This window comes from Aquila chrysaetos, chromosome 16, assembly GCF_900496995.4.
Source record: "Aquila chrysaetos chrysaetos chromosome 16, bAquChr1.4, whole genome shotgun sequence".
In the NCBI taxonomy this organism is placed as follows: Eukaryota; Metazoa; Chordata; class Aves; order Accipitriformes; family Accipitridae; genus Aquila; species Aquila chrysaetos.
In genome coordinates, this window is record NC_044019.1 from 18,710,989 (window position 1) to 18,728,259 (window position 17,271).

The 17,271-nt window shown below is 38.0% G+C and overlaps 1 protein-coding gene and 1 long non-coding RNA gene across 6 annotated transcripts in view; one reads left to right on the top strand and one right to left on the bottom strand.

Moving 5' to 3' along the window:
• Positions 1-506: 506 nt before the first annotated feature.
• The window catches only part of GALNT18 (polypeptide N-acetylgalactosaminyltransferase 18), a 253,560-nt gene continuing 236,795 nt past the window's right edge, over positions 507-17,271 (bottom strand). For 3 of the 5 annotated variants that reach the window (XM_030039346.1, XM_030039343.1, XM_030039347.1), the window contains one exon: positions 507-987. In XM_030039346.1, the coding sequence (XP_029895206.1) occupies positions 841-987 (147 nt within the window). In that variant the 3' untranslated portion in view covers positions 507-840. The other 2 variants (XM_030039344.1, XM_030039345.1) reach the window with 2 other exon arrangements.
• The window catches only part of LOC115351911, a 43,408-nt gene continuing 34,346 nt past the window's right edge, over positions 8,210-17,271 (top strand). The window contains exons 1-2 of the long non-coding RNA XR_003926945.1: positions 8,210-8,387; positions 12,151-12,247. This is a non-coding gene — a long non-coding RNA (uncharacterized LOC115351911). The remainder of the gene's footprint in view (positions 8,388-12,150; positions 12,248-17,271) is intronic.

Here is a 17,271-nt window from a genome sequence, read left to right on the forward strand (position 1 = left end):
AACTATGAAAAATTGAAAGGAAAGTGCAGCCATTGAAACAGAGGCCAACCCACTGAGAAATATCAGGGGTTTTTTTTGTATTTTCCTTCCAGTAGCTCCTGTTTTTCTCTTGTAGCTTTTTTTTTTTCTTCTTTTTAATTAATTCTCTTCCCCTCACTTGAGCCCTGGGGTTCTCTCTGTGGTTTTACTTAGTAGTACTGGTGAGGAAAAGTACGTGAGTGCATATGATACACCGATACACCTATACACCTCCACACACCGCACCACACCTCCCCCCATATTGGCACACTAGTAGCTACAGTGACCTAGACAGGTCTCCCTAGAGGGCGAAAGGTGAAAATCCTCCCTCACTGCAGCTACTAGTGTGCAGGTAGGACATTTTACTACAAGTCTGGAGAGTACTGACGCTTGGCAACAACTTGCCGAGATCAGGATTCGGTTAATGAAAACAATGAAACCACCACTTAACTTCCAAATGGATTTCCATGGAGACAGCTAGACAGTAATAGTGTTTGGACTTTTTTATTCAATAAAAGTTTGAGTTATAAATATTCTCCATTTGTTTCCTATATACAGTTGTAAAATATTTTAGGATAGCCTACCCATCACCTGTCATTCAGCATCTCTATAAATGCCATGAAAACACCATTGTGAAATAAAAATGTCTTATTTTCAGCCCACAAACCCAATTTCCACACACTCACAAAATAAAATCAAAGGGACAAAAAAGAGGAGAGAAGGAAGTGGAGGGCAGTGAGGGGTGAGAGGAATATAGTACAGCAGGCAACAATGCAATATTTGCTACACAGTAGCAAAAGAAATGGGTAAAAATTTAGTCTGCTATGATGACAAGCTTTTCAGGACATTTGTTATAGACCAGCGTTGTCCAGTGCATTTCTGAAGGATGAGTTGAAATCCAAATTCATTTTCATTGTTTTCCTGCAATTCCAGGCAACGCTTGGATTTTCGATTCTGGATTGGACCTCCCTTTAAAGATGGGGAAAAAAAGAAGTGTTTGGATTAAACATTGTGAACTTGTTGCATTGCTACTGTGTGATAATATAGATTAGAGAACATTCCAATGTCTATCTACTAAATGCACTGCTACTGTGAAAAACGTTTCAGTTAGAGACAAGATAAGCACTAGGTTGGGTTTGGAGTGAAGGTTCCCTTTGTCACCAGCTGGTTTAATCTCTGATGCAGTTTGAGTAGCCTCAATTCCTGGTTACTATTTCAGTAAACGGGGTTTCTAGAATCGAGCTGTGTTTCCAGCCGTGCTTACCATGAGCCAAAAGCTTTCCTGTTTGCTTCAGTTACCTAGCTTAGTGGCTCTGCTGTACCTCTGAAACATCAAAAAAAAGGCAAAAGAGGACCACTGCCTGGGGCAGGGGTGTCCTGTATGTAGGATAAAATGCAAAAAATCATTTATTCTTTGAATTCTGAAATGAACTGTCTTTTATGTTGGTAACCCTCAGTATTGACTCCGTTCAATTCTCAGCTTAATACTGCCATATTAAAGCCCTACCTCCGTTGTTGAATTGCAGCAAGCCTTAAATCACTGAGGCTATCACACAGTTAACTATAGACCTAAATTACAATTAAATCATCATGTAGGTGACATAAATGACACTTTTTTCCATTAATTCTTGTTTCAGTTGGTTCTTTCACCCTCTATCCTGTCCAATAAAGATAATAGATAACTTGTACACATTAGTGTCAGGGAAGTTTCTTCCAAGATATACAGAGTAGAGTAATTTGCACAGAAGTCTGAGAGTCGGACTTGTGTAGTAGAGAATTACTGGCTTAATCTGCAAATCAAAGAACGGAGTGTAAGTCAGTACAGATTAGTACAGCTGAAGTACGGAAAGAGCAGCCACATTTAGATTACTTATTTGTACAATGGGGAAAAAACAGTTGCTATGAAAGAAACCCAAACAACTACCCAACCCCGTACAGAAAAACCACCTCATCGATTTTGTTCAAGTCTGTGTTATACCTTGCATTAGAAAGTCATAACTGTGATAGATTTCTATTATAATCACAAGGATATTGACATAAATTCCAGAGAAATGCTTAGTTTGCTTTTTCAGAGAAGGCTGTTCCTCAGGCAAGGGTACCTTGTGCCATTCAGTACAGGTTCTGCTTCATTCAGACAGTGGGTCTCCTCTCCTCCTATCCTACCAGTAATACTTAGTAAGTACTTTGTCCGGGAAGTGACTTCGAAAAACATTTTTTGAACCTGGCTAATGAAATAGAGAAATAGGCTTGAAAGCTCTAAGTTTTAAATATGGCTTTGGGTAAGAGAGAGACCATTTCTAGAATAATCCACAAAATTCAAAACATGAGGCTCCCATAAATCCTCCTTGGTAGGCCTACATGCAGTCTAGATACAATTTTCACTGATTACTTTACTAGACAGACAGGCATACAGTAGGCATTTTAATGTACCTCCATAACGAAATGCTGAGTGAACTGTATTTTCCTACTGCTGTATAACTATTATTGACATTCATATTAATAACGGTAGTTAAATTTGGGTATCTGGTGGGAGCATAAACTGTAAGCTATCTAGAAGCAATAAAACTGCTTGACATACAGGAAATTTGAAGAAACTAGGATGGGAAATTTGTCAAAGCTTTATTATATGCTATTTGTTCCCTCATCCTAAATACCGCCCCCCCTGCAAGTTACTTTGGCCTTCTAAAGCTCACTGTGGTGAGATTGGGTTTTTTTCCAAATGAATTCAGTGAGCTTTGAATTAGGTCTTTTAGATATAAACCACCAAAGTAATGGGTATTTTCTCATTGCCAAAAGAAACAGTTGTGGTGTTTTGTTATTTTCTTCCAGCAAAACATATGGTTTCTATTCTTAATGAAAACTGTTGATTATGTTTTTTTCTCTGCATAGACTCAGTGTTGCATGGCACCCAGGTTCAGCTCCCTGGGTTTAAATTGGGAATTACAGTTTACCACAAGTGCTTCTGCTTAAACCCAAAACTGAGATCAAGTTCCTTGTGCTTCCAACTGATGCTGGAGGTAGTTGTGTTGCTGTCATTTAAGTTAACTAGTTCTGTATCTTTCATTTATCAGTTAGTCCTTGTCTCAGTTTTGGTGTCTAAGACCTCCTCAGCTCAGATCTTGTGCTACGGAAGCAGGAGAAAGAAGTTCTCCTGCTTTGTCTTGTCAGAAAACTAACCAGTTATGGGAGATTAGTTCAGTTCCATTACTTGCCTGATTTTTGGACCTGGGATATGAATCTGGGTATGGTACTTTTAGACCTCTCCTGTCGTTTCTAACTTATTAGCATAAGTGAAGGTACAGAATTAATTCTCTCTGTTTTATGTATAGCATGATGGCTAAAACACAAGTGTTTCCCTGGTACAACTCTTCTTGCCCAAACTCTGTGAAATGAACTCTGTGGTGTCCATCTTAAGAACAGCTTTTATGCTCATGAAGAAGAAGGAGGTAGGATGCTCAGGTCCAGCTGGCTTCAGCAGCTGGGCTGGGGCAAACACCTAGTTTGTTGGCTGCGCTTTGTGAATCCTGTTCTTTGGTGCCTACTTTTTCTCCCCAAGGACTCTGTATGGAGCCTAGTCACCTAACTTAGAGCTCTGTTAGGTAGAGGAAGCCACAGCACTAAGGCTTAAATACTGTCATGCTGAGTTGGAATTTCTTTCTGCCTAACTCCCATTTGTTTGGTCAAGGGTTTCTTTCACTTGAACAGGCCCAAATGCCTTCTATTCCCATTGAGGAGTTTGGGGTAGAAGGAGGAGGATGTTCACAGTGGAGACAATGGTTTGCCTTTATTCTAAATCATGCAGAGCACACATCGGTGTTACAGTAAATGTATTCATGCAAAATACTTTAATACAGGCAGTTACATAAACAAAGTGTAAACCACTTAGAAGAAACAAAACAAACAAGCAACCAAAACCAACAAAAAACCACCCACAAAACCCACCACCCAAACCCCCCCCCCCACCCCCCCCCACCCCACCCCCCCCCCCCCCCCACCCCCCCCCCCCCCCCCCCCCCCCCCCCCCCCCGCCTCTTTTCCTGATATGCCCTCATGTGAAATCCAGCTTCTATTTAACAGAAACAAGTGACTCAGGAGATAAAAAGCCAAAGAAGCTCTTTTTGATGTGCTGCAAAGCACTCTGCAGTGGCTACTGAAAATCACCCTGCTTAGTACATTGGAGCTGCTGTATGGAACATAAAAGAGACACCAAAGTTAAGCAGTGGCTAATATGTGTGAATTGAGTGTTGTAGAGAGCACAGATGCTTTTAGCAGGATGATTTTTTTTTTTCCAACAAAGAGAAATGTAAAGGCTCAAGTCCTGTTAGAAAGAGCACAATTTAACGCCTAAGAGATGTGAGGTCTGTGCAGAACCAGGGCTTAATCCCTCAGAAAGGGTGCAGTCTACACAGCTTTGGTTCCTTTCAGTAAGGATAGAAATGAAAGAATTGCTTTGAAGTACAAGGAGGGGGATTTGTATAGCACTTACTTAAAATTTCCTGTTGTTAGCCTACTTAATTGTATTCATTTTATTTTCCCCTTCCTATGCCTAATGCAAGCCTGCGACCGTGGGTGATGACAGTGCACCCACTGTATGTTGCGAGGCCTGAATGAGCACAGTGTTTAATCATTAAAGCACATGAACTGAGTAACTCCACGGAAAGAAGCAGGGAGCAAGCAGGACTGACGCACTGAAAGCTAACACTACATTTTGCTGCTCTGATGGGCAGGGCCTCCAAATTACAGTATTCCTGAATGATTTCTGCAGTCTGTTGTCATCATTAGCATTTGCAACCCTAAAGCCAAATGCAGACAAAGGTATCCTTTTAGTTCAGTCTTTTTTTTTTAATAACAATTTAGCAAATCTTGTATAAAACTCTGACAGTCATGTTTACCGCTTGCTCAGCAAAATGGTTTATTGTAATACTACACTTCAGGGTAAGTGAAAGGCACGTTGCCTATCTATCTGGTTCCCTTTCCCCATCCTAGGTAAGACCTCTACTTTCCAATTTAAAGGCAAAAAATTGATAGCCTAGGGTAATGTCTTTAATCATGATACATAAAATATAGTTCTATAGGTTGAAACAAGTTAAAGAGGAATTCTGCCCAGTTGAACAGAATCAGGATTAAGATAATTGATGATGAGAGGCGGCTCAGTGGCAGTAGAAGCCTCAAGAGGATAAATAAATATCCAGGTCAACTATTTTATAAAAATAGACTGAATGTGACAGCACTAACAAGTTTGACTGAACACTTGATGGGTTTTGCAACGCAAATTGAAGCAATTCCTGTGAGAAGCACAAATGCTCTCAACGCCTGCTGGTAGCCTTAGACACATCTAAAACTGATTGAGTGCTTCATAAGCATACTTTTAATGTTAACACTATCTCAAGTCACGCATCCTGTTATGACCAACAGCTATTGGAATGTGACATAACACACGTAGTGGAAAGCAATACTTTTGACTTCCTTTAGAATTATTGTACTTTCTGCATATCTACCATTATGTGAGAGGTTTCCTTTCAAGCCTTTTACTAAAGTAAAATTTATCCAGTAATACAGCATCTAAGAATACCATTTGATGTGCCTGCAAACCATTGCAGTACAAGGATGGTCCAACATGCGTGGTAGGCAGTCCCATGTGAGTCTGTCGTATGTAAAAAAAAAAAAAAAAAACAAAAACCAAAAACAAAACCAAAAAACCCCCCCGGCTTTTAGAAAGAGCAGCATGTTGCAAGTATATACTTACATATTCTAGGTTAGAGCTGGAGTGCTAATAAGCTGTGCAAAGTAATTAGACCGTCTTTGCTGAACTGTTCTGTGGCTTTTGTTTTGGTTTATTCGGGGGTGCTGGATGCACAGTTCCCAAACCTCCCCTTCCTGTGTTTGCTCTGCAGGGCAATAAAGTGGGATAGGTCTTCTCTGGAATATTGGTCCTTGCAGAACCAGGCTTAGTTGAAAGCTGTCATAAAGTTTCTTTAATGTCTAGAAGGCCTCCTAGCCAGAGGGCTACAAAAGGGACAGAACACTGGTACAGCTTTCTTTGCAAATACCACAGGTGTTAAATCAAATTTTTTTGTAAAGAAACACGTAGTGTACACGCACCATGTAACCTGGAACTCCTGCCCCTCCATACCACTGCTACTGCAGTACTGGGGTTATATACCATGTTATGCTCCTCAGCTAAAGTGCCTTCAAAACAAAGCATGTTTTGACTTTACAACAAAAGATGCATTAAGAAGTTTCTGTAAACATATATCTAGCCAAAAAGTTCTGAACAGCCCATGGGTTTTCTTGCGAAAAATCTCACCTTATGGTTACTGAATGACAGACCTTTTAATCGGATGATATTTTACTGGTTGCAGTGTAAAATCTTTTTTATTTCTGGCTGCATTTAATAGAAACTTACCATCATATTTACTCTCTAATTTTCTTCCATAAGAATTCTCTTCAGCAAGAGCCAATTTTCTGTTCTTTTTTACTCTGAAGGCGGATTGCCAAGGTTGTGTTTCAATATAGGAACAAAAAGGCACTCGGCAGGAAAAGAACAGAGATGCTACTTCACATAGTTTAGGTATTTTAAAGGAAGAATTCAAATGTGGATATGTGGCATCATTAAAACTGAATAAATAATGCACAACATCTAATTGACTTGGTCGATTTAGTCATTGTTTGTACTTGGCACATCTGCTAGATGTGATCCATGACATTTCAGGTGTTTAGGTAGGTGTGATGGGTTCAGTGAGCTGCAAGTTGTTGTACTGGGTTTCCAAATTTCCCAGAAAAAGCAATGTAGAAAGGGAAAATGGGGAAGTGAGGTTGTTGCTTTAGACTGAACCAGGGCTTCATAAGCTAGTAAAAGCTCTTGGGCATTAAACTTAAGACAGGGTTTGATCACTTGTAAAAATGAGGGATATTAAATGAACACTGGAGGTTGTCAGCATTACTGAAAATCAGACTGATAGCTCTTCTTAACAAGTTACTATAAAGCGTACACTTTTGTTACAGAGTTTAAACCTACTTTTTGCTCATCACATTAAAGCTCATGTTACTCTACCTAAAAGAGAAGAAAAGAAGTGCTCTTACCAGCTTGCCTAACCATAGCTATTTCAGAAAAGGTCTTAAAAGGTTAATAAGTGTATCCAATCTCGTATCACATATGCTATATAGATCGTTGCATTCACTAGTCTGTAACTTTCTATTTGTACCTCAATCAGTGACCTCAAATGTTTACATGTTCACTCTGCCTTGGAGGCAGAAACTCTAATCTTCACTATTGCTTTGATACATTTGAATCAAAAAATTATGCTGAGGTATATATAACACAGATAATCTCCACTCCAAACAGAATGCATGGTCTTCTCATTCATTTCCCCGGAATACTGGGGTAAATTTTCAGTGACTGTTAGTACACCAAATTTAGTCCTAAAAAAAAATTACTCGATTTTTACAGGTCATTTTGTCTTCTATGTGGTCACTTCTGTATGGATGTTGCTGCAGTGAGAAAATATTCATAGGAAAAAGTGAATAATCTATCCCATACAGTAATTCATGTATTTTCAGTATTGTCCATTGCTTGGAAATATTGGATGATGTTACTGAGTTTAGAATTTCTGCTTCATAGTTGTATATAGGATATAGGTATATATAATGGTATATATATGCAATTGATTAATTCCTTCTCAAATCTAAAGTAGTATCACAAATTTTCTAATTCTTTGGAGAACAGGTGGTCTGCAAGTAAAGCAGACTCTATAACATACTCTCTGTTGTTCAAATCTTTTAAAAATTAAACTATTTAAATTGAAATATTCCTCAGTGAAGTATATTGTTAGCTGTTGGTCTTCTCCAAAGGCACTTGGTTCCTAATATATTTGATATGACTACTGTGAAAATAAGGGACATTTAACTGCTATTACGTGTATGAAATACTATACACAGCAGTATTATATATTAAAAAGGTGTCTGTCAGCTCTTTAGATTGCTATTTACAATTAGATAGGCAAATGAGAATCTTTACCGGACACTTTTAAAATGTGAATTTATTTCTCCAATACTAACCAAAACTAATTGCTGTGTACAATGTAAACTTAGGTGGAGTTATAATAGGGATCAGCCAAAACATTTCTTAAGGAAAAAAAATAACATTTTTTTTTTTTTTTTTTCCTCCTCACTACTTCTCCTGCACTTAGGTTCTGCTGTCAGGCAGCCATCTGAGCACTGGTCTTCATCCACTTGCTGGTACCCAGTGAGTAAATACTATGAAACATCCTCTGACAACGGAATTAGATGCATCATACAACAGTTACAACAATTTAATGTCTACATCACACTTTGTCTCATTCCACTCATTCCGCTACCGAGACATCTGAGTGAGTGTTCAGATTTTACATAATCATAAATGTTACATTTCTATATTGCTGCAACAAATTTTTAATACTGCAGCTGTGACAAATCAAATGATGCAGCCTTATCTGTATGTGCAAACTAGGTTTTAGTAACTAGTGGACTGTACAATCATTTTCTGTTTTGTTTAATCTAGATTGGCTATTGGAATGTAGAGCAGTCTAGGTTCCGAGCACAGTCATCTAAAGGTGTAATAGTTAAATACACAATACTGTTAATTATTAAGTATTTAAATAAAAGCAATTCAACCTGGCAAAAGGAAATGCAGTTTCATACAGAGAATGTAATTGGAATAGAAAATATATTACAGAGAAACAGCATAAAAATTAGAAGTCGAATGTATGGATTTATACCTATCAGTAATATTTTCCACATATATATAAAATTTCATCATAGATTTGTAACAGATTACAAAGGCCCATTGTTAATAGCAAGATTAAGAAAATAATGCCTCGCAAAGAAATAAATTCAAGTCTTCACTGAAATACAAAGAAGCTCTTCAGGATATGATAGCTGAAAACACATTTTACTACAGAAAATAGTGATAAAACTAAGAAAATTGAAGCAGGCTTTGGAGTAGAATACATTAGCCAGACTATAAAGATCATTAGGGATTTTTCAGAAAGTAAACACGAATCATTACTGTATCAGCAGTGGCCAGGAAATCTTTCTGACATATTATTAGAAAAACATCTGCAGAAACAAATATTCTAGGTATACAATATGAAATTTAAAATTAATTACTGAACACTGCTTCAGGGGGGAGTGAGTGGGAAGTAGTTAAAAAGGGAATCTTTTATCCATACATAGCCCTGATAATTATGGCTAAATGCAGAATTTACAGCTGAACATATTGTTTGGTTTTGTTTTGGCAACAAATCCAGATGATGTTGTATTATGTTGACCTTCTGATTGCTAGGATTACCTATTAAGTCCTTTGTAAAAAAGGAAAAACTAGCTTTATGCTATGCAGTTGATAATGACGTGCACGGCTTTTCCAACTACAGCTGCTGTCCTGAGTAACAAGTTAACAGGACAATTCATTTAGAAATAAATTGAATGCCTTTCTGAGAACTGACAGTCATAGAAGAGTAAGCTCCAGAAATTTATGTTGGTGAGAGATGATACACAGGTTGACATTTTCTGAAAATTTTTTCTTACTATGAAAGGGGATGCTGTTTGTAAGTGTCTCTTCTGCATCCTCCTTTTGCCATATACTGCCTACTGTCCTACTTGGTAGCATTCAGAAAACTGTAAATGCAGAACCCACTATACTGAGTAGTCGCTGGCTACTTAGTGCTCTAACTTCAGTACTCTCATGTTCTGAATTAGAATTTAAGATGTGTTTCCACATTATGTAAGTTAACAACAACCGCTACATTTTATACCTCCTTCTACTAGCAGGAGTGTTAGATACAGATAAATCCTGTGTTTCTAAACATCTCTGGAGTCTTGAGTGAGACCTGACCTATAGAAAAGAATCCAAAGTTAATGCTCTGCACCAATGTTTTCTGCGGGGTGATTTTACTCTAACTAAAAAATAGAAAATTTTTTCTTGTACAATCTTTCTTTTCATGGATTGAGCCATATAGTAGCTGCCTGTGTCAAGAAACAATATTATAACTAGGAAAAAGATGGGAGTGCTGGATACATTGGCTTTATTTGCATGTTTTACAAATACATTTTGTGAAAAGCTTAGAAAAATTACCTTTTTCTCTTTCATTCTGAGATTACATATAAATGACTTCTGCAAACAAGTCAGGCTCGATTTATCTGCCTTGATCTAGGCTTGCTTCAAGATGTCTAAAGTAGAAGATAGAGAAAGGCAACAAAGATGCTTTAAAGTGTGATGGAATATTCAGATGGTGGGGAATTACAAAATACACTAAAATGAAATAATAATAGGACTTTGCTTAGGATGTAAATGAAAATTAATGGAATCTGACTTCAGTGATCAGAAGTATGAATACCTGTGAATACCAGTGTGAAACTGGTAAATGAACTTTCTAAGGAAAAAAGGATTGTTAGAGTTAGCAATTTGCAACAACTACTGTGATTTATGTGGGTAAGGAAACCTGTTGAATTCATTGTCGCAGGCATCAATGTTCAGTGACTGACTAGATGGTTTTAGGGGGCTAGGTTAATTTGAAGAGTGCTGATAAAACAAGTTTTTATAGGCATGCTGAGATCATTCAGACAAATCAAATCTCGGTCTTCATGAAGAGAGCACATTAGGGGTCAAGAAGGGAATCCTCCTCCTGATGTTACAGTGAACTGCTGGCTCAGAATAGAGCTGATTTCTCTGAAACAGCAAGCATTGACCATTGCCTGAGGGAGTCTTCTAGATGACGTAATTAATCTAGTTAATTTTCTGATCTGTGACGTGGCAAATTGTGTATTCCTACGTTTTGCCTTTTTGTTTGGTTTTGAAGCAATCATCACTTCTGTATATGTTGCTTTCTAAGGCTCATTCTGCATTGCTCGTCTGTGCAAACTCTTGTTAACATGTCTTCCCTCCCTACTTTTGAGTGTGCACAAGATGCAAGATTAGTTCGCTAATGAAAATCCGTTCACCGCATGCACCTGAAGATCATGCCTAAGAGCACCTTACTGTCTTATTCTTTCTCTTTTTCTTCTCATGGTTAAAAATATTGTTCTAACATAGCATACCTAGAAAACTAACGTAAAGAAGAAAAGTTCACATTGTTATTTCCCAACCTTAGCACAGGGGATACCTAGTTATTCATCTTCAGCCAGACAAAAAAGAAACTCCTTTCAGCACAACTAGAAAACTCAAGATTTTTATATTTTCCCTAGGAAAGATGAGATGTTTTCCCTAGACACCTGAACAGATTTCCAAAGATTTATGGGTTTTAGATGAGAGAAAATACGCATTCCTATTTCTTTGTGAGATGTAACTCTTACTAAAATGTAACTCCTTTGGAAAATAAAAATAGTGAATGACAATTTTATTTCTTGTGTGTGTGTGGTGTATTCAATTAGCCTAGGTTTTCTAATCTGAGTGCTCAATATGAAGGCTTCCTAACTCATTTTAACCCAGAAACTGAACTGTTTGCATTGTCATTATATACTTAGGATTAAACCAATCCCTAGAGACCAAGAAATAAATTGAGTGCCAACTGAAGAAAATTAAGGAATGATTTGCACTAGTATTTCAATTGATCTGCATATTCTTATGTGGGAATTTAGGTTGAGCTCTTTGGGATTTTGGTCACACTATCTAGTTATTGAAAATGGCTTTTTCCCTAGTAACCACACAAATCTGTTGCTGATTATAATTGATATTGGGAAAGGAATGTCCTTGCAGCTGCAGCACAAACCTTGCACAGTTTACTCAGACAATAATGGAAATAATCTATTTTTTTGTCTGTTATACTGGGTGTTGTCACTGTCAGGTTCAGGATACCAGACTTGATGCCCTGATCATCTCACTAAATAACAAACACTCTTTTCTTGTCATGTATATCATTATTGTATCCTGATTTAATTGCCTTCCAAGTGAACATTTTTCTCAATTTTTGCATCTGGGATTGTAGGGTGTTACTTGGTAGCCAAACCTTACTTACATAGGTATTGTTCTTGTCTGCATTGAAATTAAAGATGCAACTTTTACTGACTTGATCAGGACAGAGTTTTGTTTTCGTCTGGGAACTTAGAAATAAGAAAAGATGTATGCTAAAGGTAAACATACTTCCATCCATGTTGCAGCTGAGGAGTGCAGAACCCAAGAAGTGATTGGTCCAGTAATGCCAAAGAGGGACTGAGAACAGAGCTCAGATCTCCTGAAACCCAGCCACTTCATTTGGTAAGTGTTGGTTATCAGTCAAGTTGTAGAAAACATTCTGGATTTAGCCATTGTTTTGCATGTCTCTCATTATAATGCCATGCAATACCTTGTCAGCAGCAGCTGTCATCTGCGATTTTTGGATGGAGCTTATCTGGACATCAGAAATTAGGGAAAATCAGGTGGAACTAGGACAAATAATTTCCTTGTAAATAAATGTGGTGTTTAAAATTATATGCTAAAATATGCAAATAGGGTATCTGTTTTGAAGGAAAAACATGGCTATGTGTTAACTTCCTTCTAAATTAATTCAGCACAAGTGTCCTTGGAGCTTAAATGTAGTCCTCGAGAGAGTAAATACTGCATAATGTGATATGCTGGAAAAGACTTGAAATGCACCCGCTAAAAGCTCATTTTACTGCTCTATTCACACACAAACTTTCTAGCTGGCAAGTTCTACACCTAATTTGCAAAAATTAAAACTTGCTACTAAAGTAGTACTCCAAATAGAAGACTAAACTTATACAAGGAAATTTTGGTTACCGCTAACTACAACAGCAACTGCAAGCAAATTTAATACCAATTGCTAAAACACAGTATTATATCGTAATATTTGTATTTAATATTTTTTCTGCATGTGTTTTGCATATACATTTTCATATTTAAGTTGAAGTCAGGTATTCATTCAATATGGAGAAAGACTGAATGCTTTCAGATTTTTGTACTTTTAAACAATTCCATTTGCATGAATGGGACTAGAGTTTGTAGGCTTATAGTAAGACATAGTTCAAGGAGTCTGAAAAACAAATACTCTAATACACCTGTTTTTAAAAAGTGTTTAATATAACAAGAATATTGGTTAAGTTGCACATGAATTAGGGACAAATTTACTACAGCAAAAAGAAAATTAAAACATTAACTATTACTTTCATGTCTAAGCAGAACAATGGTTCAGGTTCCTTGTCTTCCAGCTGTAACACCTTGTGCAGTTATCCAGTTAGTTCAAATATTAAGTACAGGCAAGCTAAGGTAATATTTGATCAAAGATGGGCAAAATGTAGCTAAGTATAGAAAAAAGTGCTGCTAGTGTACTGGACCCATATGCTAACACTGCACTGAGGCCCCTGGGGCTTGTGGAAGTGCTCTTTTGTGGTTGAGGTTTAAAACTGAAAACTCTGTGACACTGGTCATTTAAAATTCAGATAGCCTCAGTAAAAATACGGGGCTTAACCTAGTCTGTTGGCTCAATTAGTTGAATAATTAGGTTCTGTTTTTCTTTATATTTCTCCTGCAGGATCACAATCACTTTCTGTTCTGAGTTCTTACGCAGATAGCACTGCATTATTATATAGCTGTATTGCAGTATAGCATGTCCTATACTGCAAATACATATTGAGTGTATTTGCATCCTTTGGGGTTAGAAGTACAGCATAAATTCAAATTCTTGATAAATTAATGATGCCGGTTTTCTACCCTGTGGCTCTCATAATGGAAGAATCTGAAGAAGTTAATGGGGGGACCATTGTTCCCTTAGACACAGCGCTCTACTGAAATTAATGCCTCTTGTACACCGATGTCCTTGGCTAATATATGGGTTGAAAACTGGGAGTGGACATTAGAAGGAAAGTGTCTACTGTTTAATGGCGTTAGCCTCCACTTCTGCACTGTGTACACTCAGCAAGGGGGCATATGATATAGGTACAGAGATTCTCTGCTTGCTTCACAGGCCTCCAGTTTAATCCTACCACACAATCTGCACCCTGTATTCCCTTATTTGTTTGGCATGTGGTTTGGGTAATGGTTCCAGCTAGTGGTAGTATTGCACATCCTTTAATTTTGTAAGATAAAGGCAGGTAAGAATAATTCAGAATGACTGTCTGGCAAAGGCCAAAATCTGTAGGAGGAGCAAGATGTAAATGCTTTCAGTAATTTTAAGGTCTATTCTTTCTTTATATAGCCACACAGAATATCTATTTATCTATTATCTAATACGTTTTTAAACGCGATCTGAATCATCACGTTTATCTGTGGAATACTGTACCAACCGAGTAATTCATTTGCTCTCGTCTGTCTTCCCTTTTCCTTCCAAAGCAATTCCTACTGTGATATTTCGGAAATTATACATATGGTAACTACAGTTGTCGGCAACAAATTTTATTTACAGCTTCTCAGGATAGCATAAACCACCCCCTCTGAACACTTCTGAACTGGAAGATTTCCTGTGGAAACCTCCAGCACTGACTAGAATCACAATCCTCCATAACATGTAAAAGCAACGTTAGCATCGCAGGCAGGTGCAACTGCTACTGGATATGGGTACCCGACAGTGCTGAGCATAGGCTTTGCACAGCCTCTCCCTCCCATGAGGTCTGCGATGAGTGTCCACTCTTCTTACCTTTCTATGGCAACCACACTGTTGGTTGAACTACTTAAATTAACAGAGCTTGCTGTACTGAAAAGGATTCGACATGGAACAGCCTTAAAAGCATTCATCTCTTCATTTTTAGGTCTGCCTCGTGTCCATCCTTATACCTCTTCTTACACAGAGCCCTCACCTGTCACATTTCTCACAACAGCAAATAGTGACAGCATAGCTAGTCTGGTAAAAAGCATAAGAAACAGTCGCATCCCTTATCCAACTAAATATAAACATGAAGACACTTCAAGACAAAGAGTAATTATGGAAAAACTTCCTCCTTTTGCCCTTGTTTTGCTGCTGGAGGAGTCTTAAGATGCCGTAAGTGTACTTTCTAGTTGACCTGCTGGTCACCCAGGTGATGTCCGTAGAGATGAATTTTACTCACAGGGCAGGTGTTACGTCACAACTGCCTTTCTATCAGCAATAAACCTGAGAAATCAGACTGGAGACTGAGAAACTTCTTAAAAAAACAAACCCATACACCCCCTCCAAAAAAACCTGACTGCAGCATTTAGAATGCACTATTTCTTAGCACACAGAAAAACCTTAATAATGTAAGATAGTCAGTTCAAAAGAGCATGGTTTTGGCCATAAGCAGTTTCTACTGAAAGATGTCCCAAGGATATACCTGACCAGGTGCGCTGGCCTCACTCTCCTACACGTCAGTGCCCCTTCTCTGTCACACAACAGACCATGTAATGCAGCCACTCCAGCAGTCCCAAGGACAGCAGCTTGACTGGACGTGTGGACAGTGACTGTCATGCAGATGTGCTGCTGACCTGATGCTTCCTGCAAGCATTTGGTTACGGGGGGGGACAGGCTGCTGCCGCCAGCACACTGCATGTGCACCTGCTCCTTGCCATAAAGAGCTCGCAGGGTGTGAGCAGGACTAATTGTTTAGTACTAAATAAGGGGGGCTCAGTGGCAACTGAGATTAGTTTTTGCTTTCCTGATGATTCATGATGCCAGAGCAGCTTCCTTGATACCATGTTTAAATTAATATTTTAGTAAAATTCTGATCATTTTACTACCATGTAATTCCGTCCTCTCTGCCTTGTGTAATTTCTGGGGATTACTTACTATTTTGCTATAAGGTCTGGTTTTGCTCAATTAAATGAAAAAGTGGCGAGACAGACTGAACTAGGTGAACTGGCAAACACCTAAAAGACTTTTCAGCATAAACATATTCAAAAAATAAGCATTTCCCTTAAGAGAAGACTTGACAAACAACCTGAACAATAAAATTCTTGAACGCTACCCAGTTGACTGGAGTCTTTTCAGGGCTAATTTACATAATTTGACATAATTACAGTTATAAACACTTGAAGAAGCCTTGGAAGGAAGAATGTCATTGAAGCCTACATTTTACTGGGTCTTGTTGCATTTGGCAGCTGTACAAAACTGTGGAGCATGGAAATTTGCTCAGATGGATCCTGATTATACAAACACATAATACTAGCTTTGAATGCTCAATGCAAGTTTGTCCAGTACAGAAGGATACCACAGTCTCCCAAGGCCTCTGTCCAGTCAGCCAGTATGACGTATAATGAAAACAGTTTGAGGTACTGGTGGCAGTTCCCTCCATATGAATGCCCATTAAATGACTATTTTGTCCACAACAAAGCAGTGAACATCTGAGTGTCTGACTCCAGCTGCCTACAACTGAAGGTAGCAACATAACTTAAAATTTTAAAACCAAAGTAAAAGATAACTTGATTTCTTTTTTTTAAATTTAAATACACACACACACACACACAAGTGTATATATGTGTATACACACACACACTTCTAGTCAAAGATGCAAATTAAGAATTAAATAATTCTGTAATAGAACTACAGAAGCAAGACCACTAGCTGAGGATGACCCCTATTTTCTACTTCTGTCATAAAGATTTCTCTCATCATTAGATTTCAACAATGCAAGGGAAGAGGAAAATGTTAACTGAAGAATCCTTTTTCCAAAAAGCTGTACAGTCTTCTATCAACCAGTCTGAAGTCCATGTCCCACCACACACTATCATGGTGCCTCTCAGAATATATAGTGTGTTTTGCAGAAAAATGAGAAAGCTTCCTCATTCAAATTTTAAGATACATGTCTGGAATGCAGGGCAAATACTGATTTTTGTGCTGGTCAGGGAAATCTAGTTCAATTGGTTTACCCTGCTTTGGTTGGTAAGTCTTGTTCCCATTTCCTTTCCGAGGCAATTTCTCTACTTGCACTGCTATATTTTTATTTATCTATATCATCAGACATTCTTGTTGAATGGCTAGAGAATCCAGAGAAGTGAAAGCATACTTGCAGCCAAAGGAAGGTGCTATAAAAAGCTATGGCCAGCATCTACATTTTAATTAATATTTCACAAACTTCAAGACTACATAAGCATCAATACTTACAATCCTGCTTATTTTCAGTAGTTCTGCTCACTGCATAATATGGAAAATAAATACCAGAGCTTTAAAAACATAATAAAAGAGACTCTTTTCAGATAAACAGCTTCCAGTGTATTCACAGAAACACATCCTTTCACCAGACTAAATGGGAACATTTCAAATGGAGTTCATCAGCTGATCTTGGCAATCCTTGATTACTCTCATTAACTTTCTTCTAGCTTACAGAGGGGCTGTG